Source organism: Arvicanthis niloticus, chromosome 10, assembly GCF_011762505.2.
Source record: "Arvicanthis niloticus isolate mArvNil1 chromosome 10, mArvNil1.pat.X, whole genome shotgun sequence".
NCBI classification, from domain to species: domain Eukaryota; kingdom Metazoa; phylum Chordata; class Mammalia; order Rodentia; family Muridae; genus Arvicanthis; species Arvicanthis niloticus.
Genome location: NC_047667.1, coordinates 25,305,601 through 25,317,892, shown reverse-complemented (window position 1 = coordinate 25,317,892; position 12,292 = coordinate 25,305,601). Strand labels below are relative to the sequence as shown.

General features: G+C 44.3%; 1 protein-coding gene across 1 annotated transcript in view; it reads left to right on the top strand.

Annotated features, from left to right (window-relative positions):
• The first annotated feature begins 1,055 nt into the window (after positions 1–1,055).
• LOC117716549 (maestro heat-like repeat-containing protein family member 7) overlaps positions 1,056–12,292 on the top strand; it is a 32,619-nt gene continuing 21,382 nt past the window's right edge. Inside the window, exons 1-7 of the mRNA XM_034513609.2 lie at positions 1,056–1,201; positions 3,799–3,863; positions 4,194–4,316; positions 4,398–4,477; positions 4,838–4,967; positions 5,704–5,790; positions 11,795–11,902. Coding sequence (XP_034369500.2) covers positions 1,114–1,201; positions 3,799–3,863; positions 4,194–4,316; positions 4,398–4,477; positions 4,838–4,967; positions 5,704–5,790; positions 11,795–11,902 — 681 coding nt within the window. The 5' untranslated portion in view covers positions 1,056–1,113. The remainder of the gene's footprint in view (positions 1,202–3,798; positions 3,864–4,193; positions 4,317–4,397; positions 4,478–4,837; positions 4,968–5,703; positions 5,791–11,794; positions 11,903–12,292) is intronic.

Sequence of the window (12,292 nt, the reverse complement as noted above, 5' to 3'; positions counted from 1 at the left end):
TAAGAACTTGATTTGGGATTTAACTTCTTTTATGGTGAGTTTGAACTTTATTTTTTTTTTTCTGTGTTGGGGATGGAATCCAGGATTTCATACATATTAGGCAAGTATTTGGTTTTGTATTTTAGCCACTTGTTATCCGTTAGGCCCAGGGAAATACATTTCAGGGTTTTTTGTTTGTTTGTTTGTTTGTTTGTTTTTTTAATGTATATGGGTGTACCATGTGTGCAGTGTCCACTTTGGCTAGAAGAGGGCATCAGATTCCCTGGAACTGGAGTTACCATGAGCACTTTTAACAGCTGAGCCATCTCTGCAGCTACCACCCTCCAATCCCCGGGGAAACTTGACCCAATATCAGAGGGTTCTGCTATGATAATATGTCTAGATGGCAAAGCAAGTTGAAGTGTGTATGTAGGGTTGGGGGAGGAGGTTGTTAAAAAAAAATAAATAAAAATTAAAAAAAAAAAAGAAAGAGAGACTAGCAACGTTCTTGTAAGCAGCCAGGCATGAAATGTGCCGGTGTGAGGAGCTGGTTGGTCATGGCTCCTTTCAGTTCCTTTCAGTGGCCATGTCTGGGAGGGGCAGGAATATAGAGCGCTTAGCCTCCCCTACTGGATGGCAGAAGGGACATCCCAGGGAACGGGGAAGAAGCCGCTCTGCTAAGAACAGCTTCAAGATTTAACCTTAAGACATCCAGAGCCATAGATAGAAACTTCCCTTGGGAGCCAGTTTGAGTCTGAGATTGCCACAGGAGATCCTTGGTTGGTGCCTGCCTGACCCATATGGAATCAGGGTTCTTCAAGGGAGTTGTGCACCTTCCCCTGAACCAGGAGATAAAATGAGAAACTAGCAAACAGGACCTAGCATGGGCACTGGCCGGTCAGTTCTTGTGGTTCTGTTGTTTTCTGGACTCTGCCCTCACGGCGTGGATAAATACAGAGCTTCAGGACACGATGAGAAAGTGCTTTGCTATCCCAACCCTATCCTTGTAAACCATTAGGCGGCCTCCTGCAGCCTTCCTCTATATAAAACCTGCATCACTAAGAAGACCAGACTCTCACCAGGCCTGACTGCTGGTCTCATTGCAAGCTGTTGGGTCCTGTCCTGGGTGTGCAGATGAATCCACACATCGAGGAGAGAAATCTGAGCAGAGTAGCATTTCGGCCATCGTTCAATGATGTCTTGTTAAAGCCAAGCTTATCAGGTAAGCAGTTTTCTCTAGGCCTGGGTATCACTCATCTTACTGCGGCAATACGTAAGTGATGATGGCTCCCTGGCTTTTGCTGGAGATGTCACTCAAAGGGCACACATCGGCTTACTTCTGGCTATCCCATGCATAACTCTCGTCTCTACAGGCCTGCTTCTTTTCCAGGCTCATCTTCCTCCGAGGCCTGGAGCTGAGCTGGACTCGGACATGGTCTGAGATATTGAAAGCTCACCTAGAGACAACTAGATGTTCAGGGGAGCGCTAGATGTTCAGAGCTGATCTTCCATTCCATCTACAGGCCAACAACCTCTTAACCAACACTTGATTTTTAGATCAGAGCTGTCCAAATTTCAAGTTCTTATAGCCCCGATCTTTTAAAATTTAATTTCACTTTATTTCTTTACCATGTGTGTAGACACACATGTACAATGTGCATGCATGCCATGGTGTACGTGTAGAGATCAAAGAACAACTTAGGGGAGATGGGTCTCTCCGACACGTGTGTCTAGAAGATTGAGATTAGACTGTCAGATGTCTTAACTAGCATGATTACCTGCTATGTTATTCAGTTGGCCTTTCCCCTCTTTCTCTCTTCCTCCTCCTCTTCCCTCTTCCTCTTCCTCCTCCTCTTCCCTCTTCCTCCTCCTCTTCTAGACAGAGTTTGGTTAAATTACTCAAACTTGTGATTCCTCTGCCTCAGCTTCCTTGATTAGGATTACAGGGATGTACGGCCCATCCCAAAGCCTATTGATATCTGCACTTTGATGCCAGGCAGACATCTCAGAATCAACATGGCCCACGCTGCAAATGAACCCTGGCATTGTTGCCATCTTCACATCCCCTCAGGTCAACAAACGGCAGCCCAAGCCTTCTAGCTTCTCAGACCAAACATTTCATTTCTTTTTTTCCTTGAAGCAGAGTCTTGCTGTGTAGCCCCATGGCACTGGACTGGCTCGGAGTCCACTTTGTAGATCAAGCTGGCCTCCCAGATACCCTGATTCTCTGCTGCAGCTGCACAGTACTAGAATTACAAATGTGTACCACACCTATTTGATTTGATTTTCTTTGTTTTTTTGTACCTACTTTTACTGTTTGATGCATGATTTTACATAACTCAGTCAGGCTCAGAACTCAACTGTATAACTCCGGGTGGCCTCAACTCCAAGACCCTCCCACTTCTGTCTTCCAAGTGCTTGGATTACAGGTGTGTGCCACTATGCCTAATTAATTTTTGTTTAGTAGTTGTACCAGGGAATCGAACCAGGGGCCTTCAGCATGTTGGGCAAGTGCTGTACCACTAAGCTCCACTCCTATCCCTAAAAACATCTTGACTTCTCTCTAGCTTTCAGGCTCACATCTTCTCCATCATCTGTTTCTACTGATCATCAATATAGATACCAGACATGACTACTTCCTGCTATCACCTCCCTCCAGGAAAGCTACCATTTGTCTCTCCACGTTACTGTTTCAGTCTCTTAATTGACCCCTTTAAAAAAAAAAAAAAAAAAAAAAAAAAAGACAGGCTCTTCTTATGGAGTCCAGGCTGGCCTTGGACTCACTACTAGCTGAGGGTAACCTTGAACTCCTGATTCTCTACCTTCCAAATGCTAGGACTAAAGGTGTGTACTACTGGGCCTGGGGATGGGGGTGTGGTTAAATTTACTAAGGATTTATCTGCCTTTATTAGTTCATTGAACCCCACCATGTGGAGGTCTTGCCTACAGCATAGAGGTCTATCCTTGCCCACCATGTGGAGGTGGAGGTCTATCCTTGCCTACAGCATAGAAGTCTATCCTTGCCCACCACATAACCACATAGAGGTCTATTCTTGCCCACTACATGGAGGTCTATCCTTGCCTACAGCATAGAGGTCTATCCTTGCCCACTACATAGAGATCTATCCTTGCCTACCATGTGGAGGTCTATCCTTGCTACTGCACAGCTGAGGAAACTGAGTTGAGAGCTTCATTTGCTGCATTCCACAGGGCTAGTGAATGGAAGGGCTGCGCTTTGGCTTCAAGCCCTGCCTGGAACCTTGTGTCTATGGGGACAACAGAGGCCTGCACTCAGACCCATTATCTACTCTGTTTTGTTCCCCCGCCCCACCCCTCCATTGCCACAGCTCTCAGTCATTTGTCTTATCCCTTCTGGACTCAACTTGGGATAATCAGGCTTTTTTCCATAGCCCTCTCTCCTAACCTCCTTCTACTTCTCATTGCAGCAGGCCCTTAAGACTATGCACATCTCCCCTTAGTTGACAAGAAAGGCTCCCAAGGCTGTCTTGAGACTCAAAGTCCCTTCACAATCAGTAATCTCAAAGCCAGTGTTAAACAGTCTCAGAAATCTGTGGGACACTGAGAGTGACTTCTCTTCCCATCATTCCTGCATCAGTGGCTGTGTCTGATGCAGAAAGTCTCTTAAGTCCACACCTGGATGCTTTCCATGTTGGCTTCCATGTTTTCATGAGAAGTGCTGCAAATTCCCATGCAGCACCTCGTCTTCTCAGTGAAGGGGGAAGGGAATAGGGGTTGTCTTTTCCTAGTCCACCTGATAAAACCAGCTGATCTTCTCCAATGACACCCACCCCCTTTCAGGATTGTGCCAATCAGAAAAAGAAGCCTATCAGTTAATTCTGGATTCTATGGAGCCAGGGCAGATGGTAAGGAAACTCTCTGAGACTCTTTGGGAACTAAGGAGCACAGTAGGAAAATCCAAAGGTCGATGCTTCCCTTGGCACTACCCCTGAAGCCTCCCGAATGTCAGCTTCTCAGTGGCTGTTGATCTGGGGACATTTGGAGGCCAGGCCACTAGACAGGGTGGCAGTAACCCTCTTGTCTAAAGGATCTTCTTGACACTACTATCCCCAGAAGGCTAACAAGGCTCAAGATAACAGTGATGTGTAGCACAGTCTAGTTGAGTTGGGAGTGGGCAGAGTGTGGGGTGCAGGTCTCAGGTCCTGCCCTAAGACTGGCTTTGTCTTCTACCCCAGTCCCAATTAGACAAGCTCAGTTTCCTGAATGCTGTGGCAACGTTGAGCGGTGTTGTGCGTGACCAGGCAAATGGCAACATGAATAAGTACTATCCTAAAACCCTTCTGGCCAAGAAAATTGAGGTGAGAAAGAACTTATATTTATCCTAGACATGGGGTTAGTATCCCTATGAGGTAAATTCTCATTTTTCCTGGTCTTTCTAGACATTCATCCTGGAAGAACCCACTGTGATCTTGGACAGTAGTGTCCGTCAGCAAGCCATGCTCTGCATCGTGGCCCTGAGGTTCCTCCCCCATGGACCCTCTCCTAGCCTCTGGGGGTCTGACTCTGAGAGCATGTGGGTTGGGAGGACAGGCAAAATCTGGGAACTTGACTGGAGGATAAAGGTGGCAGAGTCTATGGTTGCCAATTCATTTGCCTGCATCCTGGGATTAGGGGGACCTTTTGGAAATCTAGTGTAGGACGCCTCTTTAATCAGTGTTCTCCCACCCTGACAAGGAGTCACAGGAAAGTGGCCCACAGCTTTCTGTACTCAGAGAGTAGCTGAACATTCCCCCACCCCCACCCCCCAGAGGGTTTGAAAATATCCCTCTGCCTCATACAGGATGCTAAGTCCCTTGTTCACCACCACTTCTCCTCCAAGTCAGGTGAATCCACCTTTCCACTTATGCCAGAAGCTGGATCTGGTCAATGTCAGCGTCACGAGCACATTCTCCCTGCCTCTCATCATGCCCAGTCTAGATCGAAAGGAGAGCGCAAGCCTCTACCTCCAGGTAACCCCCATATGTGTCTTGCTGAAGTTCTCCATGGGGATGAGTTTGTTTCGAGGACCACCTCCTGTTTGCTTGGCTTCCTGGCCTTCCTCTTGCTCTTCCCTCAGGAGCCCAAGTCCCTCTGTCCTTCCTTCGGCTGACTGTCATTCTCAGCTTCCCAGGGATGGCTACACCCATACCTTTTCTCCCTGAAGCTCACATGCCATCTTAGATAGCCTACCAACAAAACCCATAGACTATAGGACATAATTGTCGGAGGGATTGCCAAATTTTCCCAAGGATAGTTGGCTTTAAAATTGGGGCTGAGAGGGGCTGGAGGGATGGCTTAGCAGTTAAGAGCACTGACTGTTCTTCCAGTCCTGAATTCAATTCCCAGGAATCACATGGTGGCTCACAACCACCTGTAATGGGATCTGATGCCCTCTTTGGGTGTGTCTGGAGACATCGACAGTGTACTGATATACATAAAATAAATAATTCTTTAAAAAATAATAAATAAAAGTTTTTTTTTAAACTGGGGCTGGGACTATACCTTGGTGGTAAAGCATTTGCTTAGCACCCAAGAGGCATTGGTTCCCAGAATTGTAATAAACAAAACACGGAAGTCTCCGTAAACTGGCAGGACAATTCTCTAATGTTGAGAATCCTGTGGAGTGGATGAAGGGAGTGTTGTCAGGAAGCTAAGTAAGCATGTGGCAGTCATCCTAGCGTACACCCTGTGTCTCCTCACTTCCAGACTATCCAGGCCTTGGATGACATGCTCCAAGCTCTTGTGATGGAAGACATGAGCCCCAACATGGCTATACTGCAAAGCTTTCTGGAGGTAGGAGGCTGTAGAAGCCCACGCTGTGCCTGTACTCTATGCTAGGTAGGCAGGAAAGGACTATGACAAGAGTCAGTGAGGATGCAGTCCCATGTCCCCCAAGGTGTTCTTAGGATGTTGTTTGGGTACCACTGTCATAGGACCCTTTTCCGTCTAGAACTCAGGCATGCTGCAGTGTTAACAGTGATCATACTTATGCCCAGGGTATACTCAAATCTTCTCGGTGTATTGCCACATGGTGTCACTGCTCTGTGATCTGATCAGTGCTCACCCCTCAGGCCACTTCTCTAATTTCTTGAATATAGGAAACTCAAAGCATTAAAAAGGCTATTTTTCTTTAGTTGATTTAAAATATTTTTAGTTTTGACAAATTCTCAGTTCCTAAGAATAAATTTGAATTAGGAATCTAGCTTAGAGTCCCTTGAAAATAACATTCATGAGCAAAATGGTTATTGCCTGGGGTACGAAATTTTGCATAAAATTCCTTATGACTACAAGTAAAGAGATAAGAGTGTCCAGGTATCTTGCAGCCAGAGGGGACATTTACTCTTATGCAAGAGTGACACAGTGCTTTGGAATGAACTGGGTGCTTGTTGAGAGGCATTCCCATACTTTATAGACACCTCATTGTGAGTGCAATAACAAACCCTCTGTTATCTTCTGAGTTTGTGGGGGAAGGGAGGCACAGAGCAGGAGTCCTGTCTGGGTGAAGTCCTCAGGATTCCTTACCAAGCTTCCTGTTCTCCAGAGATAAGCGGTGCCAGGCGTAGTGTGTATGTCTATAAATACACCACTGAAATGCAGAAGCAGGAGGATTGCAATGAGTTTGAGGCTAATCTGGACTAGATAGGGAGATTTTGTCTTAAGATATATACTTAAATATAAGATATATACATATATTACATATATAATATATACGTATAACAGAAAATAAAATAGCACCATGCAAAAGATTTCAACCAGAGTTGGAGAAATGGCTCAGAGCTTAAGAGCACTGGCTGCTCCTCTAGAGGACTGGGGTTCAATTCCTAGCACCTACATGGTAGTTCACCATTGTCTGGAACTTCAGTTCCAGGGGATCCATGGCACACCAAGCACATGGTGCACATACATGTGCATGCAGGCAAAAATACCCATACACATAAAAGAATAAAATAAATAAATCTTTTTTAAAAAGTTTTCAACCTTTCATAGAAAATGGGTTATTTTTATTTTTTATTATTTATTTCAAAATAGCTCTCTGCACTTTGTTTCTCCCTCTTTTTAATTGGAAACAGTTTCTTTTCTCATACAATATATCCTGATTATAGTTTTCCCTCCCTCTTCTCCTCTCATTTCCTTTCCATCTCCTCTCCCCTCTGATCCACACTCTTTCTGTCTCTCTTTAGAAAAGAGCAGGCTTCTAAGAGATAACAACCAAACCAGACAAAATAAAATACAGTAAGATGAAGCCAATTTTTCATATCAAAGTTGGACATGGCAACCCAACAGGAGGGAACGAGTTCCAAGAGTAGGCAAGAGAGTCGGAGACCCACTTGTTCACACAGTCAGGAGTCCCATAAAATGCTAAGCTAGTAGCTTATAATACATAATCAGAGGACCTGGGGCAGACCCATGCAGGCCCTGCGCTTGCTGCTTCTGTCTCCGTGAGCTCACATGTACCTTGCTTAGTTGGTTTAAATGGTCTTGTTCTCCTGGTGTCCTCCACTCCCCCTGGTCTTACAGTCTTCTGCCTCCTCTTCTGTGGGATTTCCTGAGGGGAGGGATTTGAAGGAGACATCCCATTCGGACCCTCTGTATGCATAAGTCTGGCTCTGCATCTGTCCCCATCTGCTACAGAGGAAGCCTGTCTGGTGATGGCTGGATAAGGCGCTGATGTGTGAGTATAGCAGGATATCATTAGGAATCATTTTTATTAATTTGTTTTGTTTTTGTTGTTGTTTTAGGCCAACCATGTTTGGTTTTATCCTAGGTCTTTGGGATATCTGGTCTTTGGTTCTTGGTTACCCAGTTTCAGGTATGGGTTCTTTCTCATGGAGTGGGTCTTAAGGCAAATCAAACATTGACTGGCTACTCCAACACATTCTGTGTTACCATTACCCTAGCATAATTTTCAGGCGAGAGAGATCCTAGGTCAAAGGTTTTGTGGCCGGGTTGGTGTCCGTGCTTCTCTTTCAGTTGCCTGCGGGGTCCCTTCCTACACCATACATAGCGGTGAAGGCTCCATGCAGGCAACAGCTCAGCTTCTCCGACTTCGATGAGTTATATGGATGATGTCCTTGGCACTGGGGCCCCATTATCACTTTGTGGAGAGCTACCCTTTGTCTTAGCATCCACCTGAGTCCTTTGGAGACTTCAATGGGACGCCCCCTTGGCCAACAACTCAATTGAATGCAACCCAGACCCACCACTGGGAGTCCTGCCTGGCTATAAAAGATGGCTGGTTGAGACTCTGTATTCTCATTACTAGGAGCCCTCATTAGGGTCACATTTATAGATTCCAGGAATTTTTACTGTACTAGATTTCCACTCCACCTCACAAATTTCAGAAGTTTCTCTCTACACCCTTTCCCTACATCCCATCTTTCCCACACCTGATTCTTCCTTCTCCTGTCCTCACCTGCTCCTAGTTCACCCATAAAATCTAGCTGGGTGGCGGTGGTGCACACCTTTAACCCCGGCACTGGGGAGGCTGAAGCTGGCAGATCTCTCAGTTTGAGGCCAATCTGGTCTATCAAGCAAATTCCAGGACATCCAAAACTACAGAAAGAAATCCTGTCTTGAAAAAAAAAAATCTATTCTATTTACCTGTCCTGGGGGAATCTATGAGTCTCACCCCCCAGATCCTTTCTCTTTCCCTATCCTCTGTAGGTCTATGGATTGTAGTTTGGTTATCATTTACTTAACAAATAATATCTAATGATAAGTGAATTCATACCATATTTGTCTTTTTGAGTTTGGCTTACCTCACTCAGGATGATTTTTTTTTTCTACTTCCATCTATTTGCCTGTGAATTTTATGACATCATTTTTTGTCAATAATGTTAATAATGGTTAGTAATGTTCCATTGTGTAAATGTGCCACATTTTGTTTACCCATCCTTTGGTTGAGAGACACCTAGGCAGCTTCCAGTTTCTAGCTATTATGAATAAAGTTGCATGGAACGTAGCTGAGCAAGTGTCCTTGTAATGGGATGGAGCCATCCTTCGGGTATATGCCCAGGAGTGGGATAGAAGGGTCTTGAGGTTGATTGACTTCCAGTTTTCTGAGGAACTGCCATATTGATTTCCATAGTGGCTGTACAAATTTATGCACTCCCAAGCAATGGAAGAGTGTTCCCCTTGCTCCACATGCTCACCAATGTGAGCTGTCACTTGTGTTGTTGATCTTAGCCATTTTGATAGGTGTAAGATGGAATCTCAAAGTAGTTTTGATTTGCATTTCCCTGATGGCTAAGGATGCTAAACATTTCTTTAAAGGTTTCCCATCCACTTTGAAATTGTTCTCTTGAGAATTCCATTTAGATCTGTACTTTATTTTTTAATTACTTATTTATTTTATTTACATGAGTGCACTGTAACTCTCTTCAGACATGCCAGAAGAGGGCATCAGATCCCATTGCAAATGGTTGTAAACCACCACGTGATTGCTGGGAATTGAACTCAGGACCTCTGGAAGAGCAGTCAGTGCTCTTAACTGCTGAGCCATCTCTCCAGACATGCACTCTATTTTTAATTGGATTATTTGTTTTTGGTTATTTTTTGATATCTAGTTTCTTGAGTTCTTCCTATATTTTGGATATTAGTTCTCTATCAAATGTAGAGTTGGTAAGAATATTTTTCCATCCTATAGGCTGCCACTTTGTCTGATTGTTTCCTTTACTTTATAGAAGCTTTTGGGTTTCATGAGGTCTCATTTTTAAATTGTTGACCTTAGTGCCTGAGCTGTTGGTGTTCTGTTCAGGAGGTTGTCTTCTTTCCCATTCTCTATTCTCTTTCTATTTGCACATTCTCTTCTATTAGGTTCAGTGTATCTGGTTTTGATTCACTTGGACTTGATTTTTGTTCAGGGTGATAGATATGATGTATTTGCATTCTTCTATATGCAGACATTCAGTTTGGCCAGAACCGTTTGTTGAAAATGCTGTCTTTTCCCCTCACTGTGTATTTCAGGGTTCTTCATAAAAAAAAAAATCAGATGTCCATAGATGTGTATGTCTTCAATTTAATTCAGTTGAACAACAGGTCTGATTTTATGTCAATACCATGTAGTTTTTATTACTATAGTCTGTAGTACAGTTTGAAATCAGGGACAATGATACCTCCAGCAGTTTTTATTGTACAGGATTGTTTTAACCATTCTGTTTTGGGCTTTTTTTTTTTTTTTTTCGTACAAAGTTAAGAATTGTCCTTTCAGGGTCTGTAAAGAATTGTGTTACAATTTTGATGGGGATTGTGTCAAAAATTGCTTTTGGTAGGATGACCAGAAAACAGGTTATTTTATGGCACCAAAATGTTGGGTGCCAAAATGTTGAGAACTGCTCTGCCCCACGCTTGGGGGCCAAAATTTCTCAGACTGCTCTATCAGTATTGGAACCTGCACTGCCAAAAGCCTTGGGGCTAAATTGTTAGAGCCCGCATTGCCCCAAGCTGCTCTAGTTCGCAGGTCGGGGTTCAGCAAGAGAGAGAGTGAGGACGGACTCGAAAGGAGACCAGACAGAGTGTGATTCAATCCTGTTTATTCTTCAGTCTCTCTTCTTCTCTCCAAGTCCCTAGATCCAAGAACCAAGTCTCAGGTCCTGGGCTTCCGCACCAAGTCTCAAGTCCTAATCCTAGTTCTAAGTTGCTAGTTTCTTTCCCAGTTCCAAGTTACCTGCCTCACGTCTCAAGTCTCAAGTACTCTTCCAAGTACAAGTGTCTAATCCTAGTTGCCTCTCTCGAGTCTCAAGTGCCTACTACTTTCTTCTGTCTGCCTCTTGCCTTTTATATGTCTCAATTCAAAGCCACACCTTTAAGTCACGCCCTTAGGTCTTATCTCTAAATCACACCTTTAAGTCTCACACACCGAAGAGAAAATCCTGGGTATCTAAAACAAGATGTTATCAGAGTGTGCTCAGCTGTTGTAGGCTATTGTAAACAAATCTCTTGTCAGGGTATATGGCTCAAGATGGCTGCAAGGATGATAGCCACCTTCTGTCAGCTCCCCACAATTTTATATGCAACGAAATTTGGATTATATTTGCCATGTTATTTAAAAAAATTTTACTATAAAATTATGGTAACATAATGAGACATAATTTATTTTAATTTGACTTTGAACAGTAGAATAATACTAAAGATCTTTAGGGTAAACTCTACATAAAAACCAAAGAGTTTAATTGGAGTTCCCTACATAGAGGGATACTGCCTCTACCAGACACCATAGGCTTTCAAACAAAAGCCCAGTGCTGGTGGGAGCTACCTTCCTTCAAGCAGTCGGTCAAGGGGACTGTCATAGACCCTCACAATGCAGGCTACCCAGCAGAACTTGATGGAAAGTTATTAAAAACACTGCATACTTGAGTCACTGCACATGAATAAATAAAGCTCAGGCTGGCCTTGAACTCACAGCAGTCCTCCTACCTCTGTCTCCTGAATGCTAGGATTATAGGTGCGAGCTACCCAGACCAGACCAGCTTAAGTCTAGATTTTAAGTATACATCTGTGACATGTCTGAGTTTGTACTGGATACTAGGTATGGATGGTGCTCTCTCTCTCTCTCTCTCTCTCTCTCTCTCTCTCTCTCTCTCTCTTTCTCTCTGCATTTTCTGTGTGAAGAGACTCAAAGGGGAACAGATTGAATGAACTGAATGAATTAGGACTGCCTTTCCAAGTTCGTGGAGCGGGTGCCAGCTATAACTTCCTCTAGTTATTCTTTCTGGTTGTCAGCTGTAGATAGTGGACAAGCTAGGAAAGGAGCACTGTTCCGCTGCCATGTTGATGGTCCTTTTTGTCCCTTCTGCAGATCATCTTACCTTGGTTACTGCTGTCAGACAAAGTGCACGAGCAGATCCGAGCCTTGGCCACTATTTCCCGATTGCTGAGGTTTATTTGTAATTTCTCTGAACTGTCAGTGAGTATTTGCAGATCAGCGCAAGGCTGACCCAGCATGCCCTGCTTCTCTGGACAGAGGCACTGGTTGAGCCAGGTTCTGCAGGCTCAGCTGGAGGGTAGAGCACATGCCACTTTTCTGCATCAGGGTTTATTTTTGTCCCGGACAACCAAGAGGCTTTATTTGCTCTTGTGTTTGTCCTGAGTCTAATAAGTTTTGATGAGCCTATTTGGTGTCCTTGGCCTATCCAGCTATATAGAGACCCAGTGACTTCGGAGTAACGTGTTTCAGGGCTCTGGCTGTCCCTTTCTTTGAATGTTGGTTATGGAAGCTTTTCTTGGCCAGGACAGTGTGAGGTAGAAGGATGGGATACATAAAGACAGTGGTGGAAGGAAGAAGTTTGGGTTGGGA